The sequence below is a fragment of the Euphorbia lathyris genome, chromosome 2 (assembly GCF_963576675.1).
Source record: "Euphorbia lathyris chromosome 2, ddEupLath1.1, whole genome shotgun sequence".
Taxonomy (NCBI): Eukaryota; Viridiplantae; Streptophyta; class Magnoliopsida; order Malpighiales; family Euphorbiaceae; genus Euphorbia; species Euphorbia lathyris.
The window spans coordinates 129,036,469-129,057,237 of NC_088911.1; the positions used below are offsets into that span (position 1 = coordinate 129,036,469).

The window sequence follows — 20,769 nt, forward strand, 5'->3', positions numbered from 1 at the left end:
GCCGAGCTGGCTATACCAGCTTGCCGAACAGGCCCTTAGGGGCCTGCTCGGGCGAGCTGGCCTTCGTAGGCAGAGGCCTGCTCGCCGAGCAGGCCGGCAGAGGGCTGCTCGACGAGCAGCGCCTGCTCGCCGAGCAGCTCGCCCTGCTCGGCGAGCAGGCCTGCGGGAATTGGTCAAAAAGACCAATTCCGCCCCCACGACGCCATGATGGACCCCATGACTTCCTACCTGCATAAGGACACGAAATAGGTCAAGAAAAGGGGCCGAGCCGCGTCTATAAATAGGATTTTTCCAATGTAAATTAGATATCTTTTATCTTTGTAATTTTCTTAGCTTTTCATCTTGAGAAATCCTCTCCACCTCCTCCATATCCTTCAAACCTCCATTGAAGACACCTCCGAAGCTCCGTTCACCGAGGATTGCTCAAGCTCCATCCTTAAGTCCTAGGAAGACGCCTGCATTGGTAGATAGGTTCCCTGAAAGGGACTGTCTAGCCTCTGATACATGTTATGAATCCTAGGCTCATTGTAACTTCGTGACAATACTTTCATCTTTGATATATATTATAGTTCTTGTTCATTCAATTGTTTTAATGCTTTAATCTTTATCTTACGCTTTGTCTGATTGGTTTAACTCATTCGATAATCCCAAAATCAAGTTGGCACATATTGCGAGCTGAATCTGACCTAGTCAGTGCCTATAGTATTGACGACCCTATAGAAGATTAAGCCCAAATTACTGAGTCTTAGAGCTAGTTTCGGCCTTACAAGGGAATCACGAACTAGGGACTTTAGGAGGATAGGTCGGGTTAATCGCCTCGGACACAAGTGACTTAGGTTTTAATTCAATTGCTTAAACAATCTATTTTCATTATCATCGTATCCTTTCATGTTCCTTCGGATAATTGCATTGGTAAATGATCACTTAGGAGTAGTTTAACTTAATTAGGGGTAGAGTAACTTAATTAGGCGTAGAATAACTTAGTTAGAATCAGATAACTTAGTTAGGAATAGTATAATTCAACCTAGGAGTAGATTAACTTAGAAAAACCAACTCAAAACCCCCTAAGCCTAGATAACACCTGAAACCAAGTAACTCGATACTTGCAGAAATAAATCCTGTGGACGATAACCTGGACTTAACCAGAAATTTATTACTTGATAACGACGGGGTACACTTATCCCTTAATGAGTCTCGCGGTATGAACGCCGTGAGGCGCATCAAGTTTTTGGCGCCGTTGCCGGGGATTTATTTCTTCTGCAATATCGAACCAAAGGTCGATTTGTTAGTTTAGGCATTCATTGTGAATACCTTTGTTTATATCATTTATACTTGTTTATATATACTTGTTTATATATACTTGTGTATAATAGTCATACTTGTATTTATACTTGTCAATAATAACTATACTTGTTCATACTTATACTCGTTCATATCATTGTCTATATATATACTTGTTTATATCATACTTGCTTATATTTGACTATAACTTATACTTGCATATACACATACTTGTTGATATACTATTACTTCAATTCTGTAACATTACTTGTACTTATAAAATCATTCTTCCAGCAATTATGGACAACAGAGCTTCAAATCCGTCCATGAACGATCTCAACACAAAAATGGATTTTCTTGTGGCTTCATACAGCCGTGATAGCCAACCAAGGACACCATTTTGCGAGAGATGTGGCCAGAATCACCCCGGTGAGGTATGCCACGTCAACTACTACGTACCTAGAGGTGAGAATGTAAGTTACTTGGGTAATCATCAAAGGTATAATTCTGAACCCCCAACTTACAACTATTACGATCAGGAGCATACACGATATCCACCGGCGCCCTACATGGCACCCGTGGATACCCTTCCATGTCCCCATTCTAACTCTGATTTTTATGGCAGGCAAACAGAATGTTCAGAAGGAATAATGACCCTCTTAAGAGAGATATCCGTCCGACTGGCAGCCAACGAGGAGGCATGCAGGACCCTAAGCAACCAGCTTGCCGCAATCAGACAAGAAGAAAGGGAATGCCAAGAGGCGTTCCTCTTACAAGAGGAGGCGATTCAAGCCATCGCCCTAAGGAGCGGCAAGGAAGTAGACACACTCGTGGCACTTCCATCGCAAACACATCCGTCACCTCAGGTAAGTAGGGAACCGGAAGTGGTAAGCAACCCCGGTCCCGCATCTGAAACTCCAGCTCCTGAAATAGCTGTAGAAAAAGTAGTTAGGCCTTACGCACCAAAGCTGCCATTTCCTCAGAAACAGAAAAAGGCCAACTTAGATAAGAAATTTGCTCGGTTTTCGGAAATCCTTAGTAGATTAGAAATCAATATTCCATTAATGGAAGCACTAGAGGAAATGCCGAACTATGCAAAATTTCTTAAAGACATGTTGTCGAAAAAGAAAAAGTTTGGGGAAAATGAGATAGTGGCCCTAACAGAATAATGCTCGGCCATAATCACCCATAAATTACCCCCCAAGCTTAAAGATCAAGGGAGCTTTACCATCCCGTGTAGGATAGGCAACATGCACATAGATAGGGCATTATGCGATTTAGGAGCAAGTATTAATCTAATGCCTTTATCAATTTTCAGGAAATTGGGACTCGGAGAGCCTAAACCAACAAACATGACACTACAGCTAGCGGATAGATCAATCGTATGGCCTAGAGGCATAGTTGAAGATGTCTTGGTGAAGGTGGACAAACTGATCTTCCCGGTCGATTTTGTAGTCCTCGACATGGAAGAAGATGACTCCGTCCCCATTCTTCTTGGGAGACCGTTCCTTGCAACCGGTAGGACACTGATAGACGTCCATGGAGGTAAATTGGTCCTAAGGGTGCAGGACGAAGAGGTAACATTTAACGTTTACGAGTCTATGAAATTTCCTCAAGAACGTTCCAAAAGTTGTAACTTTATGGATGCACTAATAGATGAATGTATTGAGGAAGTTGACCTTAACATAAGAAATGCCTCTTTAGAACTCGGTCTAGGTGGTGAGGAATGTGAAAACTCGAATGAACCCTTTGAAGACCTCCCACCTGAAAAATGTTATTGGGTCAAGGGTAGAAAAGAGGACCTTGATCGTGAGATAAAACCTAAACCCAAAACCTCATTGGAGGAACCTCCGGAATTGGAGCTTAAACCCTTGCCCGACAATCTGAAATATGTTTTTCTTCAACCTCCCACAGATTTACCCGTTATTATTTCTTCTTTGTTGACAGTTGAACAGGAAGAAAGATTGGTGGAGGTGCTGATGCAACATAAAGGGGCCTTTGGATGGTCAATCCACGACATCAAAGGCATCGACCCCAAAATCTGCACGCATAGGATTTTTCTTGAGGAAGAGATCAAGCCATATGCCCAACCTCAACGACGGCTCAACCCTAACATGAAAGAGGTGGTAAAAGCCGAGGTTATAAAACTCCTCGACGCAGGTATCATCTTTCCGATTTCTGATAGCCAATGGGTAAGCCCGGTTCAATGCGTGCCCAAAAAAGGGGGAACAACGGTGATGGAAAATGAAAAAGGGGAATTAATCCCAACTAGAAAGGTTACGGGTTGGCGTGTATGCATAGATTATAGGAAATTAAATGAGGCCACCCGTAAAGACCACTTTCCATTACCATTTATTGATCAAATATTGGAACAGTTGGCAGGGCATGAATTTTTCTGTACTTTAGATGGGCTATCCGGTTATATGCAAATTCCCGTGGACCCTTTAGACCAAGAGAAAACCACATTCACTTGTCCCTACGGGACTTTTGCATATAGACGGATGCCTTTTGGATTATGTAATGCCCCTGCCACATTCCAACGCTGTATGATGGCTATGTTTTCTGACATGGTCGAAGAGTTCCTAGAAATTTTCATGGATGATTTTAATGTTGTAGGACCTACTTTCGACCAATGTCTTGAAAACTTGGACCGAGTCTTAGAACGTTGTGAAGACAAAAACTTGGCACTCAATTGGGAAAAGTGCCAGTTTATGGTCCAAAATTGCATAGTGTTAGGACACAAGGTGTCGGGAAATGGGATTGAGGTCGATCCGGTAAAAATTGAGGTGATTGAAAAACTTCCACCTCCTACCAATGTAAAATTGGTTAAGAGCTTTTTAGGACATGCGGGGTTTTATAGACGGTTCATAAAAGACTTTTCAAAAATCACTAAACCCCTCACTCAATTATTACTAAAAGATGCTGATTTTAATTTCAATGAAGAATGTATGTCTGCATTTAAATTATTGAAAAAGAAATTAATTGAAGCACCTATTATGGTAAGCCCGGATTGGTCCCTTCCCTTTGAGTTGATGTGTGATGCCAGTGATCTGGCTGTAGGAGCCTGTCTTGGGCAGAGGGTGGATAAACTTTTTCGCCCAATCTTCTATGCTAGCAAAACCTTAAATGATGCACAGCAGAATTATTCAATAACTGAAAAGGAATTGCTAGCCGTAGTTTTTGCCTTTGACAAATTTAGATCTTATTTGGTGCTATCTAAGGTAATTGTTTTTACTGACCATGCAGCCTTGAGATATCTGATGAGCAACCAGGATGCAAAACCTAGACTAATCCGTTGGATCTTACTACTCCAAGAATTTGACATCGAGATCAGAGACAAGAAAGGGGTGGAAAACGTGATAGCAGACCACCTATCCAGGTTAGAGTCAGATCAGCAATCCTTAGAGCATGAGGCAATCAAGGAGGTATTCCCGGATGAAACGTTATATTCGGTAAAAACTCTCCCCTGGTTTGCAGACATCGCGAACTATAAAGTCGGTAACATTCTTCCTCTTGATTTAGATGAGAAAAAAAGACGTAAGTTTTTGTTTGAAAGCAAACAATATTTTTGGGAAGAACCTTATTTATTTCGATTCTGCACTGATGGCATGATTAGGAGATGTATACCTATGGAGGAGGTAGAGTCAGTGATTAACATGTGCCACTCTAGGGAACCAGGCGGCCACTTTGGGCCAGATAGGACAGTGGCAAAAATCCTCCAAAGTGGGCTTTGGTGGCCACAAATGCATAGTGATGTCAATAGTTATATTAAATACTGTGATGCATGTCAGAGAGTAGGGAATATCTCTAGGAGGAATGAGATGCTTCAACAAGGCATACTCGTCTGTGAGCTATTTGATGTTTGGGGCATAGACTTTATGGGACCTTTCCCTACGTCACACACCAACCAATACATTCTTGTCGCGGTTGATTATGTCTCTAAATGGGTGGAGGCCGAAGCCCTACCCACAAACGATGCTCGAGTAGTGATAAAATTCCTGAGAAAGAATATCTTTGTTAGATTTGGAACCCCCCAGACTATCATTAGTGATGGGGGATCCCATTTTTGCAATAAACAGTTTGACACGTTGCTCCAAAAGTATGGCGTAGCCCATAGGGTCGCAACACCTTACCATCCTCAGACGAGTGGTCAGGTAGAAGTGTCAAACAGAGAGCTAAAACGTATTCTTAAGAAAACGGTGGGGAATGCTAGAAAAGATTGGAGTCTTAAACTGGACGATGCTCTTTGGGCATACCGGACAGCATTCAAGACTCCCATAAGAATGTCCCCCTACCGTTTAGTTTTCGGGAAATCTTGTCATTTGCCTGTTGAATTAGAGCACAAAGCTTATTGTGCGCTGAAATTTCTAAACTTTGACCCTAAACTTTCAGGTGACCTACGGTTAACACAACTACATGAACTGGATGAGCTCCGATATAACTCTTACGAGAATTCCAAGCTGTACAAAGAACGAACCAAGAGGGTGCACGATAAAAAAGTATAGCGAAAAACCTTCCAAAAAGGCGACCAAGTACTACTTTATAACTCCCGATTGAGATTCTTCCCTGACAAGCTCAAGAGTAGATGGTATGGACCATTCTCAGTTCTTGACGCACATCCCTCCGGTATGGTTGAGATTATGTTGAATGATGGAACCACCCAAAAAGTAAATGGACATCGACTCAAACTTTATCTCGGTATCGGGTGTCCAAATCCTCCGTCTTCAAGATGATCAGTAAGTTGTCTTCTCCACCCTAACTTTTTGCACTTGTACTTTATGGTTTGTGATGCAATGTTGGAACTTATTGCATATTTTTAGTGTGAGGATGAGGGGTAGACAAACTTACAAAAATTGTATAATTTTTAAAATTTTTGTTGCGTCGTGTCTAGTTTAGTTTTGCATTTTTTGGGTTTTATTTATGTTTTGCATGTTTAGGACCTAAAACCGTGAACCTCCTTCGAATCTAAACTTTGTTATTTGTCCTTGAGGGCTGAGAACCGAATCTAAGATTGCATGACAACTAGTTTAGGTGTAGGACACAATCCTTGTATCTGTAAAAGCATGAGCTAAAGTTTGCATTTAGACCCTACTTTTGAAGAAATGTCAAAATCATTACTTAGGTAGATAACTTAAGAATTGAAGGCATGTGATGTTAAACTTGAGTTTGGGGAGAACTAGTAAACACAAAATTGAAACCCAAAGAATTGTGAGTTGAATTTGAGCGTAAGAGCGAACATCAAAAAGCTCTTTTTCTTGACATTTTTGTGTGAATGCTTTGACTTGTGGAAGATTACAGATTTTGCACCTAATACTGAGTTGAACCTACATGCAATGATTTGAGATGATAAACGATGAAATCAGCCTCATTAGAATTAACCCTTTTCTTTACCTTATTTTCTCTTTTTCAACTACTCTAGGAAGCCCCTTTGAGCCTGTGTTTTTGTAGTTTGTAGAATTTTTCTTTCGTTCTAACCCTTATTTTTGCAAACCATCACTTAGTTTGTTACCTAACCCAAATTTTTGCAAAGCTCAAATTGAGCCTTTGTTTTCTTCTAGCGCTTTTTCTTTGTTTATGGCATTATAGTAGCAAGCCAAAAGGCTAAGAAGTGAATGAGCATCACTATCCAAAAAAAAAAAGAGAAAAACAGGAAAAGAAAAGAGACAAACTAAAAGGGGAGAACTTCATCCCCCAGTTCTTGAAATCAAAACGTCTTAAGAAAACATCCCAAAAAGAGGATAATGGATGAATAAAAAGCTCAATCACTTCATATTTGCTAAAGCCATTTGAACCTCGTTTTTCTAACGCTAGAACTATTAACCCTTGTTGTACCTTTAACCCTCTAACCACATTACAACCCCAATTCGAGGCTGTTTTTGATATCATCGGAGTCATATAGCATAGTAGAGGAACTCGGATGAATGTGCAAAATCAACGTAATCCTAAGCAAGAATATTAGCCGAGAGTAAACACTTTAGCCACCGAAAATTGTGTGAAATGAGTGAACTACCTATGGTGAGGTGTTTTACTTAGCGATCCCCTCAAGCTCGTTTAATTGAACATGTGTCCTTTTGCTTAAAACATATGACCTATGATAATTGAAATGCGGCTTTTGGATATCGTGTCTCTACTTTGTATTTCCGAATGCATGTGATTACAGATGCTCGAAATTATGTCAAACACCTAGTCAAACCGGGAGGTTTTCTAGCTTGTTTGTGATTACGGGTTTAGTTTTTTAGTTTACTTGGGGACAAGTAAAGTTTTAAGTGCGAGGAGGTTTGATAGGGGTCAAAAAACCCTATATTTGGGTACGGTTTTAGGACGGGTTTTAGCGTTATTTAGTTAATAAGCGAGCAATTCTCGCATTTAAATGCTTTTCTGTGAGTTAGTTAGAAATTGGAAATGTTTTATTTACTTTTCGTTGTTTAGACTCGTTTTGTGATCAATTTAGGCAAATACGGCCAAAATGGCATGCGTATAATAATTCCGTTATCTTTTGAAGCTAATTGATCCATCAAAAGTCGCACCAAACGAAGCGTTTGCTCAAAATAAGCGATTGGCGGGTCAATTTAGCCTTTGGACTAATGTTATCTGGAGTTTTTGTGCATGCGCATGGATAAATTCGGGCGAAAAGCACGTTGTTGGCGTTCGGCAACCGAGCGGAGGCGTATCGGGCAAGACGGCTCGACAAACTGGCCTATTTTAGGCCAGCTCACCGAGCTGGCTATACCAGCTTGCCGAACAGGCCCTTAGGGGCCTGCTCGGGCGAGCTGGCGTGGCCAGCTCGCCGAGCAGGCAATGCCTGCTCGCGACGAGCAACGCCTGCTCACCGAGCAGCTCGCCCTGCTCGGCGAGTAGGCCTGCGGGAATTGGTCAAAAAGACCAATTCCGCCCCCACGACGCCACGATGGACCCCACGACTTCCTACCTACATAAGGACACGAAATAGGTCAAGAAAAGGGGCCGAGCCGCGTCTATAAATAGGATTTTTCCAATGTAAATTAGATATCTTTTATCTTTGTAATTTTCTTAGCTTTTCATCTTGAGAAATCCTCTCCACCTCCTCCATATCCTTCAAACCTCCATTGAAGACACCTCTGAAGCTCCGTTCACCGAGGATTGCTCAAGCTCCATCCTTAAGTCCTAGGAAGACGCCTGCATTGGTAGACAGGTTCCCTGAAAGGGATTTTTCTTCTTTTATATTCTGTCTAGCCTCTGATACATGTTATGAATCCTAGGCTCATTGTAACTTCGTGACAATACTTTCATCTTTGATATATATTATAGTTCTTGTTCATTCAATTGTTTTAATGCTTTAATCTTTGTCTTACGCTTTTTCTGATTGGTTTAACTCATTCAATAATCCCAAAATCAAGTTGGCACATATTGCGAGCTGAATCTGACCTAGTTAGTGCCTATAGGATTGACGACCCTATAGAAGATTAAGCCCAAATTGCTGAGCCTTAGAGCTAGTTTCGGCCTTACAAGGGAATCACGAATTGGGGACTTTAGGAGGATAGGTCGGGTTAATCGCCTCGGACACAAGTGACTTAGGTTTTAATTCAATTGCTTAAACAATCTATTTTCATTATCATCGTATCCCTTCATGTTCCTTCGAATAATTGCATTGGTAAAAGATCACTTATCAGTAGTTTAACTTAATTAGGGGTAGAGTAACTTAATTAGGCGTAGAATAACTTAGTTAGAATAAGATAACTTAGTTAGGAATAGTATAATTCAACCTAGGAGTAGATTAACTTAGAAAAACCAACTCAAAACCCCCTAAGCCTAGATAACACCTGAAACCAAGTAACTCGATACTTGCAGAAATAAATCCTGTGGACGATAACCTGGACTTAACCAGAAATTTATTACTTGATAACGACGGGGTACACTTATCCCTTAGTGAGTCTCGCGGTACGAACGCCGTGAGGCGCATCAGGAATGCCCTAATAGTAAGGAGGTTTGGCAGAAAGTTGTTCCGCACCACATTCTCCCCTCCTTCTTTGCCTACCCTGAGAATGACTGGTTCTCCAATGGGGTTAAAGGTAGGTTAATGGCTAGCATGGAGCATGGAGACATTTTATTTGCTATTATCTGCCACCACCTTTGGAAGTGGAGAAACGAGGAGATCTTTGGTGAGAAGACTGTTTTTATTCAGAACTTACCCGAGTTCTTCTCTAAAAAGCTCCTTACCATTACGGGGAGCTTCAAAGGGGACCCCTTTGCCAATTCTACCCAGAATAAAAAGGTTCATCTCGTTGGGTGGTGTAGGCCGAAGGATGGGGTGGTTAAGTTGAACACGGATGGCTCCTGTCTCAACAATGGAAAGATCGCGGCTGGAGGCGTGCTCAGGGATGCGGGAGGTGCCTGGTTGTCTGGATTCACCCATAACCTGGGTTTGGGCTCATCCTTTTCAGCGGAACTTTGGGGTATTCTTTCTGGAGTCAAGCTTGCCAGAAATCTGGGTATTAAAGGCTTGCTGTAGAGTCTGATAATATGGAGGCTATTAGTATGATCTCTAATAATCATGCTTTTTGTCTTAGTAGCCAGAACCTTATCAAAGCAATAAGAAGTCTTGGCTCCTCCTTTGAGTCCTTAGAGTTCAGCCACATCTACAGAGAACAAAATCGAATTGCGGATCGTTTGGCGGCGGCTGGGCACGAGGGGATGTTAGATGTTTCCACCCTTCCTGATCATCCTATCTATCTTTCTTCTCTCCTTTTAGAGGAAAGAGTTGGGGTTAGCTTTCCTAGACTGATCCCAGGTTAGCTTTTGTCTCGGTGTTGGTTTGTTTTCTTTCATGTTTCTACCAACAAAAAAAATAACACTTTTTTTTAAAGCATTTAAAGTAACACTTAAATACTAATTTTTCTAATTTTTTTATAATTTATTGTTAACTTGATTTTGTTTAGAAATATAAAAATTAAATTTATATTATTTCGTGACTAAATTTGTACATGTTAAAATTAAATTTAGTTTTTATTCCTATTTTTATCAACTCTACAAGAATTACCTGTTGGAGTGAGAATTTTGATAAATGGGGTCATTATATTAGGGAAAAGCTATCCGGATAGAATTTATCCGGATAGAAGGGATAGAAAAAAAATTCTACTAAAATGCCCTTTTGAAATATTTTTATTTTGTTTATTTTTATATTCTATTAATGATTCAATACTACTAATACATTAAATACTATTTTAGTTTGTGAGTTCCCATGACTACAAATATATAAACGAAATCTAATTTTATTTTATGAAAGGTAATTATGATATTTTAACTCATTCTATCCATTCTATCCTCATTTTTTCTATCCATTTAGCAGTGTCCATCGTATTAATAAATTGCAAATTTCTTGTGCTATAATGTTCACAAAGCATAATTAAAGTAAGGTGAAAGTTTGTGCCATATTATAGTTCACCCCAGAGAAAGTTACACTTTCTTTTATGACAAATTTAGGATGGGTCCCACTTGCGCACACAAATTTGTAATGAAGCTGTCTGAAATTGCCTCGACTACCTTCATACTTCTCCTTCCCCCAACGGTCATTTCTCTTCTCTGCTATAGGAGGAGTAATATTTATTTTGGATTTAATTTCTTTATTTTCATTTCTATATTATTTTCAATCCCTTCAAAATAAATAATTTACATTTATTTTTTAAATATAACACAAAAAAAAAAAAAAATATTACTACCTCCGTTTCATATTACATCTAAAGATTCTTTTTTATTTCATATTACATGTCATTTTATATGATCAGTACACGTTAAGTCATCATTTTTTCTGCTATAAAATGCGGGTTTACGAAAATTAATTAGCATAATGGACTTATTATAGAATAAATAAATATTGGAATCAATAAATAAGTGGCAACAATGTTTTTGTTTTAATATCCTTAATTTCTATATAACTCTCTAAAAAGTCATGTAATATGAAACGGAGGGAGTAATATTCTATTAAATATATTCAAAAATATATATAAATATTTAAAATTATTATTATTTTTTATGAATATTTTTTATATAGACGTTTAATAAAAAAAAATTAGATTTACATGTGATACTCACCCCTAAACTAACATAATTTTAGAGGGTTAAATTTTGTTAAATATAGTTTGGATAAAAAAATTATAGGGTAAATTCTAAAAACAACCCCTGTGATTTCATGTTGTTAAAAAAAAACCCATGTGGTTTGTTTTTACAAAAAAATGACCGTGGTTTACGCCGTTACCCAAAAAACGGAAAACGGCTTAACAGTGTTAAAATAGAGAGGTAAAATTGGAAATTCCATATTTTTTTATTTTTTATTTTATTTTTCTTTACTTTTCTTCTTCTTCTCCTCCTCCTCCTCCTCTCTCTTCCTTCTTCTTCGTTTTTCTTCTTCTTCTTCTTCCTCTCTCTCTCTCTCTTCTTCATCTTTTTTTTCTTTTTTTTTTAATTTTCCAGAATTCTGGACGTCTGAAATCCAGACGTAACGTCTGGATTTCAGAATTTAAAAAAAAATAGAAGAAGAAGAGAGAGAGAGAAGAAGGAGGAGGAGGAGGAGGAGGAGGAGGAGAAGAAGAAAATGAGGAGGAGAGGAGGAAGAAGAAGAAGAAAAATAAAAAGAAAAATAAAAAAATAAAAAAAATATTTTTCCAACTTTATCCCTTGCCACGTCAGCAATTTTAACACCGTTAAGCCGTTTTCCGTTTTTTAGGTAACGGCGTAAACCACGGTCCTTTTGTTTTGTAAAAACAAACCACATGGGTTTTTTTTTTAATAACATGAAACCACGGGGGTTGTTTTTGGAATTTACCCTTTAATATTTTATATGTCATTTTTAATAAAAAAAATGAAATGAAATTATATTAATATGGCCTAATCAAATGAGAACTTTAAAAGGCACACTGTAACGATCCGATTCGGAGTGGGTGGCGCCAGGATAGAATGCTTGAGCAAGAAGCGGCGTTAAGGGATGACGATGGAGACATGAATGAATTGAATCCCACATCGGAAGTTGAGAGAGAGTGATTGAGACTTATTAGTAAGGATTGAATCCAATACATGTAGATACGTTTTAAAACCGTAAGGCCAATGTGTTGAATTTGGACCAGAGTGGATAATATCTATATGGTATTAGACCGTGATGTTACATACACGTACTCTACTCCTTATTCCTTGTCAAAATAAGCGAAAGCAGCATGTATTTTCAAAATATTCATCGCTCACTTAAACATTAGAGTGGAATCGTGGGTCCTCACTTATCCGCTGACTACTTTTCTATCTTATTTTACGCGATTAGTACGATCAATAAGTTCAGTTTGGGAATTCATATATCAACTACAAATCACAGTAATACAAATTTCATCATTGAAATTCTTCTGATAAAATGGATCTTCTCCAAATTTATTATGAAATTGTAAAAAACATACTAACTTTTTACTTTTCTTTTTTCTTTTTTAATTTTTGAACAAACAGATATGTAATTAACTTAGAATCTGTGAATAAAATATTTAAAGTTTTTATTTATTTAATAGATCTGAACCATAATGAAATTGGTTAAAATAGTTATTCTTAACAGAGGGTTAAGGGTGAAATTGTCATTGGTTGACAACGATACTCCTTACACTCTGCTTGGATGAAAGTTTCGTAAGGTTCATTAAAGGAAGGGGAAGGGAGGGAAGGGAAGGGAGAGGAGGTTAATTAAAGGGAGGGGAAGGGAAGGGAGGGGAGATTAGAGAACCTCCAGATCCCACCAATTTGGTGAGACTGAAATTAGAGGTTTTTGAACATCCATTTAACCCTCATTTAAACTTAAACTCCTTCCTAAGCAAGGTTAAGCAAGGTTAGAAAAATAACCTCCATTTAAACTCCTTCCCAAACAAGGTTACACAAATAATCTCCCTTTAATTAACCTCCACTAACCTCAATCCAAGCAGTATAGGGGTATTTTTGTACGTATCACATACAGAAAATGATTAGCTTCCATCTCAATTAGCATTGAATTAGCCCATTTAATTAAGCAATTACATGATTTCGTAATGAGTGAATTTAATGTAATCAAATGATAATTTTAACTTTCTTAAACTAGTTTTAATCAATAGATTAACAGTACAGCCTCAAACTTTATCAGAAAAGTACCCATAAACTTTAATAGATTTTAATGTAATCAAGTGATAATGTTATGATTTTTATGTTGTTATTGTGTCAATCTTGTAAAGTTTGATAATGTTATGATTTTAATATTGGAATCTCTTATTGTTGCGCCTTTTTGTTGTTATATACCACTTCGGAAAAACACGTTCGGACTTCACATATTGAAATCTGCGAATTGAAATCATCTAATAACCCAAACATTATCTTTGCAGACCTCAGATATCGTGAAATCTGCATAGTCAGATGGGAGGGAGACAGACACGGCGTAAAATTACAAACATATTGTGAGTCTCTCATTTTACCCAATTTTGTAATTTTCCCTTAGCCCATTTAATTAAGCAATTACATGATTTCGTAATGAGTGATTTCAATGTAATCAAATGATAATTTTAGCTTTCTTAAACTAGTTTTAATCAATAGATTAACAGTAAAGTTTCAAACTTTATCAGAAAAGTACCCATAAAATAATATCTCCTGAAATCTTATAACCAGAAACAGAATCACATAGACGACAAAACCCATTAACTTCATTACAGCTCACTAATAGAAAGCAGCAGCTCTTTTCACTTACCCAGCTTTTCTTTTTCCTTTTCAAGGACCAGAGGTTTCAGTTTTTTTTCCCCCTTTCTCTACTTTCTGCAACTTTTCATTTTCATTTTCATTTTTCTGTGTTGAATCTTTCCATCTTCTTCTTTAGTTTTTGTAATTTGTGTTATCTCAGCAGTAATCAAACATGGGTCCATTGTTGTTTTGCTGTCAGATGTCTTTTTTGATAGGTAAGTAAGTTCGAAATTACTGTGTAATAATCTACATTTGTTTGTCGTTTCTTATGTTTCTTACTGTTTCTACTTAATGCCTTTTTCTTCTTCCGTTTTCACTATTTTTTGGGGGCATTTGTTGATAATGTTCTTGGCTGCATTTGCTGATTCTTTTTTAGGGTTTTGTTGAAATCAATTGGAATCTTTTCGGTGTGGCATTGAGAAGGTTTGATTGAAGTGAAAATGTTTGGTTTCTCTGGTAGACGTATGAAGCTTGGCAGGTTAGTTCAGTTCTCTTCCATTTAGTTCTGGTTTTCTCCAAAATGTGATATGTGATACTGAAACGTTTCTGAATTTGATTTTCATGTTTTCTTCAGAGTGAAGAAGGTACAGCTTTCAGATTCTTCACTTGTAACTAGAAGCCCTGCTAGACCTCTTAAACGAAGCAGCAATGCTAATGTAAGGCCTTGGTTTGTTTAATTTTAGTATTAGATTTATGGATTTTTGTTAAGGTTTGTCTAGAATCCTATTTAGTTTGGTTTTTCTAATTAGAAAAGGAACTGTGCAAGGATTGTTTGTTTACTTTTTTTGCATGTTGAGGGTTTTGGAGCTTGTGTGCTCTTGGGGTATGCATATGTGTGAGTTTTCGGGTGTGATTGGGTCTCATGGGATTTCAGAGTTAGGGACTTGGGTAAAGGATAAGATCTTCTTACTGTTAGTAATACTCCTTGCCGGTGAATGTAGGCAAAAATAGCTGAACCACGTAAATATTTAAACGTTGTTGTCGTGTGACCGAGAGGTCACAGGGTTCCAGTCTTAGGAGCGGCCTCTTGCCAAAAAATTGGCAGGGGAAGGCTTGCCCCAAATACACCCTTGTCGTGGGACCCCTCCCCGGACCCTCGCTTAGCGGGGACACGTAGTGCACCGGGCCCTTTATTGTATGTCTGATTTCCTATTCCGCATGTCAAGCTTGTTATAGTAAAATAATGATCCAATTCCGAACAATTTTTATGGGGTGTGATAAGCTCTTAATCTTTCTTTCTCTCTCTCTTTTTAGGCTGTTGTAACTAGTCATGCTGATGAGCTTGATTGTGACTGTTCATCTGCTCAACCCGAGATAAATAACTCAACATCTGTGAACTCCGAGAACTGGATGGTTTTATCTATATCTGGGGATAAACCTGCACCACGTTCCAATGTAAAAGATGACTAACTTTTTCTATTGTATTGATTATCTTCTTATGCATATTCAACCTGAAAAAGTGAAAACTTTACTTTTTTCTTGATTAGCATGCAGCAACTGTCATTGGTAACAAGATGATCGTGGTTGGTGGCGAATCTGGAAATGGATTATTAGATGATGTACAGGTAAGCAGTTCTTCGTAAACTTATATTTGAGTAAGGAAAACATAACCTTACTTTATATTGCATTAGAAATTTACTTCTTTCGAAATGTTGTTTGAGTGTAATAATTTTTGATTGAGGAGATTCTTCAATGTTTTTTTTTTCATAAATGTATATAGCTGTATAGGAATCAGATCCCTCAATCATAGCCTTAATCATTGGTAGGTGTACCTATTCATAGCATAATATATTCAAAATTCTCTTCATTCTCTCTATCTTAATTTTTTTTTAAGTAAATAAGTGCTTAATTTGAGGGCGAGCCTTGGCGCAACGGTAAACGTTGTTGTCGTGTGACTGAGAGGTCAAGAGTTTGAGTCTTAGGAGCAGCCTCTTGCCAAAATATTGGTAGAGGAAGGCTTGCCCCCAGTACACCCTTGTGGTGGGACCCCTCCCCAGACCCTCACTTCAGCGGGGACGCGTAATGCACCGGGCCGCCCTTTTTAAAAAAAAAATAAGTGCTTAATTTATTGAAGCTGTTCCTCTTTCCTTACGCAGGTGCTTAATTTTGACCAGTTTACTTGGAAAACAATTTCATCAAAACTTTACTTGTCACCAAGCAGCCTGCCACTGAAGATTCCTGCTTGCAAGGGTCATAGTCTGGTATTTCCACATCTTCTCACCAGTAATTCTTCAACTGCATTCCTCTGCAATATGTTCTTCAATGTTCATCTAAATAGGCATAATCTAACCTTTTTTCTCATCAATTTTTGCTTGTAAGGAACATTGATTGAAACTGGTATTTGTACATGACATTGATAGAGTGGAAGTATGAAAAGAAGTGTATCATTGCAGTTTGAATGGATGTTACATGTGTTTCTATGCGCTGTTATTTATTTGTGAAACACAATTTTGAATTTATGAAACGGTCTTTACTTCTGGCACGCATGTCCTTTAAATTACTTCTGCTATGCCTGGCATAGGTCTCATGGGGAAAGAAGGCACTTCTAATTGGAGGAAAAACTGATCCTGCAAGTGATAAAATTTCAGGTTGGGTTTATATGTTTGTCACACTTATATTTCCATTACTTAGCTCTCATGGATAATGCAGACTTACTCCAATTCTCTTTCTGGCTTTTATAGTGTGGGCATTTGACGTGGAAACAGAATGTTGGTCTCTTTTGGAAGCAAAGGGAGATGTGCCGGTAACATAATAACATATCTGATATTACAGTGACTTCATTTGTTCAAATCTATAAGATTTTGTAACTCACTACATGTTGTGAAACTGTCGAATTTATGTGCAAACAGAGCAATTTCGTAAAAGAAATGCATTCTTCCTAATGAGAAATTATTTATGCATTACAGGTCGCTCGCAGTGGTCATACAGTGGTCAGGGCGAACTCTGTTTTAATTTTGTTTGGAGGTGAAGATGCTAAGAGGAAAAAGTTAAATGATCTGCATATGTTTGATCTGAAGTCGTTAACGTGGCTTCCTTTAAATTGCACGTGAGTTGATTTTCCTGTTCTGATCTCTCTGGTCTACTTGATGATGATGCACTTTAGTTTATCAGTTAGCATTAATTTGTGCTATGCAGCGGGACAGGACCATCTCCAAGATCCAATCATGTGGCTGCTCTTCATGATGATAAAACGCTTCTTATATTTGGAGGGAGTTCAAAGTCCCGGACTTTGAATGACTTGTATTCACTTGACTTCGAAACGGTGCTTAAGTTCATTCTAATTAATACCATATTGGTTATTTTGCACCAAATAATGTGAACTTCATGAAAGCTTTTACATTTATTTTTGTTGTTCTTTTGTTTTTTTTTATTTCCCTAGATGGTATGGTCAAGGATAAAGATACGAGGTTTCCATCCATCTCCTCGAGCTGGTTGCTGTGGAGTTTTATGTGGAACTAAATGGTACATAGCAGGGGGTGGTAGCAGGAAAAAACGTATGCCACATGATCTAAGAAACATATGCTTTAAATTCTTTTTAGCTATTCAAACTTTGCAACTTTATCTGGAAAAAGGAAACGGATCAGCTGAGTTTTTCCTTGCACATGGCTTTTATTTATGTACCTCCCCTTTTAGTTGCAACCTTTCTTAGGTGTTTGAGACCATCTTCATGATTTTTAACTTTCTCTGTTATTCATAGACACAAAACCTTTCCTTTTTATTATGCTGTTATCTTTCCCATATTGCCACATTCTGTTGAAAACCGTTTCTTGTTATGACTACAGGACATTCAGAAACTTTAATTTTTGATATTCTGAAATTGGAGTGGTCTGTGGCCTTTGCAGCATCCGCATCTTCTGTCACCAGCAACAAGGTGAGGTTTGTTGGTTAACTCCTCCACAGGACACTCCTTATTTTATTGCATCTTGTAATTGGAACCTCTTTGATTAGATTGGTTCTTTTAATCTAAACATGAGCTTATGCTGTAAGTAATTTTTGTATGAATAGTCTATTTTATGTTGATCTAGGATTTTGAGTGTTACACTTACACATGCAATAAATTAGACAAAGATCAGGATTATTGTGGATTTCATTAAAATAGGAATCGAAAACTTCATCTTAGTGAATTCTGTTAGGAAAAAGATTATACTTTTAGGCCTATATAAGCAAGAGTTTTTTCCAAGTGTCTATTTTGTGGATTTCATTAAAATAAGAATCGAAAACTTCATCTTAGTGAATTCTGTTAGGAAAAAGATTATACTTTTAGGCATATGTAAGCAAGAGTTGTTTCCAAGTGTCTATTTGCACTAAAAGTTTTGGAGCTTGTGCTCTTGGGATCTCGTATGTGTGAGCTTTTAGGTGTAATCGGGTCTCATAGGATTTTTGAGCTTTAGAGACTTGGGTAAAAAGATGAGATTTCCTTACTGTTGTACCAACTTGCCACTTACTAATGAATTATGGGCTCTTCCTCCCCTGTGGATGTAGGCAAAAATCATTGTACCGTGTAAATCGCTTGTTCTTTTCATTGCATGTCTAATTTTTTGTTCCATACATCAAGCTTGTTATAATCAACAATCGATCCGATTCCTAACACTTAACTTATATTTATTACTTTCCTAATACTATTGTTTTCTTTGTTGGTAGCATAGCCATATACTTCCATCCTCATAGCCTATTTATCATGTTTATCTATAGAAGTTTCTTTTCACTCACAGGGATTTAGCTTGGTGCTTGTACAACACAAAGAAAAGGATTTTCTCGTTGCATTTGGAGGGTCAAAAAAGGAACCTTCAAATCAGGTTCGGGACTGAAAGCATATTTATCGTTTATGCAATGAAGTTGTGATTTTTGACTGCTAAAGTTGTATTACAGGTTGAGGTAATGGGCATGGATAAAAATGAATCATCCATGAGTAGGCAATCTGCTGCTAGTAAAGTTCCTGGACATTTGTTGTCCGGAAAACGCTCATTATCTGCTGCAGTTGCCGCACAACTTAATAGTGGCTCTTCCCAGCATTCAGTTGAGCACCATGGTTCTGGTCGAAAATCTTTATCAGAAACACTTGTTGATCCAAATAGTAGGGCTGGCGATGTGTCTCTGCGGAGACAGTTTCATGACGAAGAGCATAACACAGTTATTAAGATGACAAAGAATGCAGAAGATGGAACTTTTTCATCAGCAGTAAGTCGGACTATTAACGTAGAAACTGTTGTAGATGTTTATATTCATTATTAACATGTACGTTGTTTTGATTTCAGGGAACAGAACATCGAACAAACCAATCCGACATGTCAATTCAAAATAGCATGTCGATAGGTAAAATAATCTCAGTGGACACATCTTATGCATTTGAATCAGAAAATTTGAACTCCCAGAACCAAGGAGTCGGGAACCATCTAGTCGATGGCGAGGATATAGGAGCACCGGAAACTGATGCAATGACAGGGGCTCATTCAAGTATATATCAATTGTATGAAACAAAAATTGCTGCTGTTATGAGAAAGAACGGACATCTAGAAGGACAACTTGCAACTGCATTGTCTAGTCGAGAAGCTGCAGAGAAAAATCTATCCTCGGTTCTGAAGAGTAAACAAGAGATGGAGAAAAAATTGGCAGACACAATGAGAGAGGTGGAATTGCTTAAAGAGAAGCTAGCTGGTGTAGAGCTAGCTCAAGAAGAGGCCAACAGCTTATCAAACATTGTCCATTCTGACAATGTTAGACTCGAGCATGATGTGGCTTTCCTGAAGGCGGTTTTGGATGATACACAGAAGGTAATTTTACATCTATGCCGTTCCTGTAAAGCAATATCAAACATTGACTGATCAATCTTGTTTTTTGACTGATGGGAAATTTTTATAGGAGCTACATTCTACTAGAGGAGTTCTCACTGGGGAAAGGGCAAGAGCATTCCAACTACAGGTAATGACTCTTGATATATATACTTGGAAAGGTAGATACTGAAGAATGGTTGTTTTCGACAGATTTGTTGATCTTAATGCAACAAATTCAACAACCATATGGATTTACTCTTTGGTTGAAGCACAGAATTTAGCCCCTACTTGTAGTTTCTTCCAAGCTATCTTTATGGAAGATTGATAATCGTTGGCATCGCGTGCTTGCCGACACTGTCTTGGCAGTAGAAATGCCAATGGCCCCTTCCGAAGGGGTGTTAACTCAAAACGGGTCCTCATGTCATAATCATGTTATGTTCTCATGATTATATATGATGTGAATGTAAACAAAATGATAATCGTGTCAAACGGCCTGTTGTCTATGTAAATTGTGTTGTAGTTTCAAAAATAGACAGTTCTTGTTCCAATTATATTGTCTTCTTTCAGTAGTATAATCATGTGTTCTTTGCAGGTTGAAGTTTTTCATCTGAAACAAAGATTGCAGTCGTTGGAAAATCGAGTTCCCACCCCAAGAAAGCCATTCAACGTGTAGTAGGGAGAAGAAAACAAGGATGAAGTATCTGAATACATGTTCCAGCTGATCAGCCAAACTGTTGCACAGCTCAAGGCCATCATTTTGATACAAGCCAGTAGCAAACTGTACATGTAGTACATCTTATGGATTTTTTGGTTTACTTTCATGTGTATATATGTGAAGTCTATGATTAGATCTACTTGTTTGCTCAGTTAATGAATATTTCTTGTTATCTAAATTCTGAAACAAACAAAAAAAGAGCAATTTCCAGTATTACTCTCCTGGATATACCCGTGTACCTGCCTGCCTGTGTCCAATCAGCGGGGTTTGAATAGGAGAAAATAACATTAGTCCTGGCCTAAC

At 38.0% G+C, this 20,769-nt stretch overlaps 1 protein-coding gene across 2 annotated transcripts; it reads left to right on the top strand.

Annotated features, from left to right (window-relative positions):
* The first annotated feature begins 13,920 nt into the window (after positions 1-13,920).
* LOC136219923 (acyl-CoA-binding domain-containing protein 6) lies at positions 13,921-20,679 on the top strand. 2 transcript variants are annotated; one of them, XM_066007515.1, is made up of 18 exons: positions 13,921-14,023; positions 14,144-14,195; positions 14,357-14,458; positions 14,555-14,636; positions 15,235-15,375; positions 15,468-15,545; positions 16,077-16,181; positions 16,502-16,568; positions 16,662-16,723; positions 16,887-17,026; positions 17,116-17,242; positions 17,360-17,474; positions 17,763-17,851; positions 18,693-18,776; positions 18,850-19,158; positions 19,236-19,751; positions 19,840-19,899; positions 20,344-20,679. In XM_066007515.1, the coding sequence occupies exons 3-18, from the start codon at positions 14,421-14,423 to the stop codon at positions 20,422-20,424; spliced, it is 2,094 nt and encodes a 697-aa protein (XP_065863587.1). In that variant the 5' UTR covers positions 13,921-14,023; positions 14,144-14,195; positions 14,357-14,420; the 3' UTR covers positions 20,425-20,679. The 2 variants fall into 2 exon arrangements, with proteins under 2 accessions (XP_065863587.1, XP_065863588.1); XM_066007516.1 differs by having other exon boundaries at positions 13,959-14,023; positions 14,180-14,195.
* The last annotated feature ends 90 nt before the right edge of the window (positions 20,680-20,769 follow it).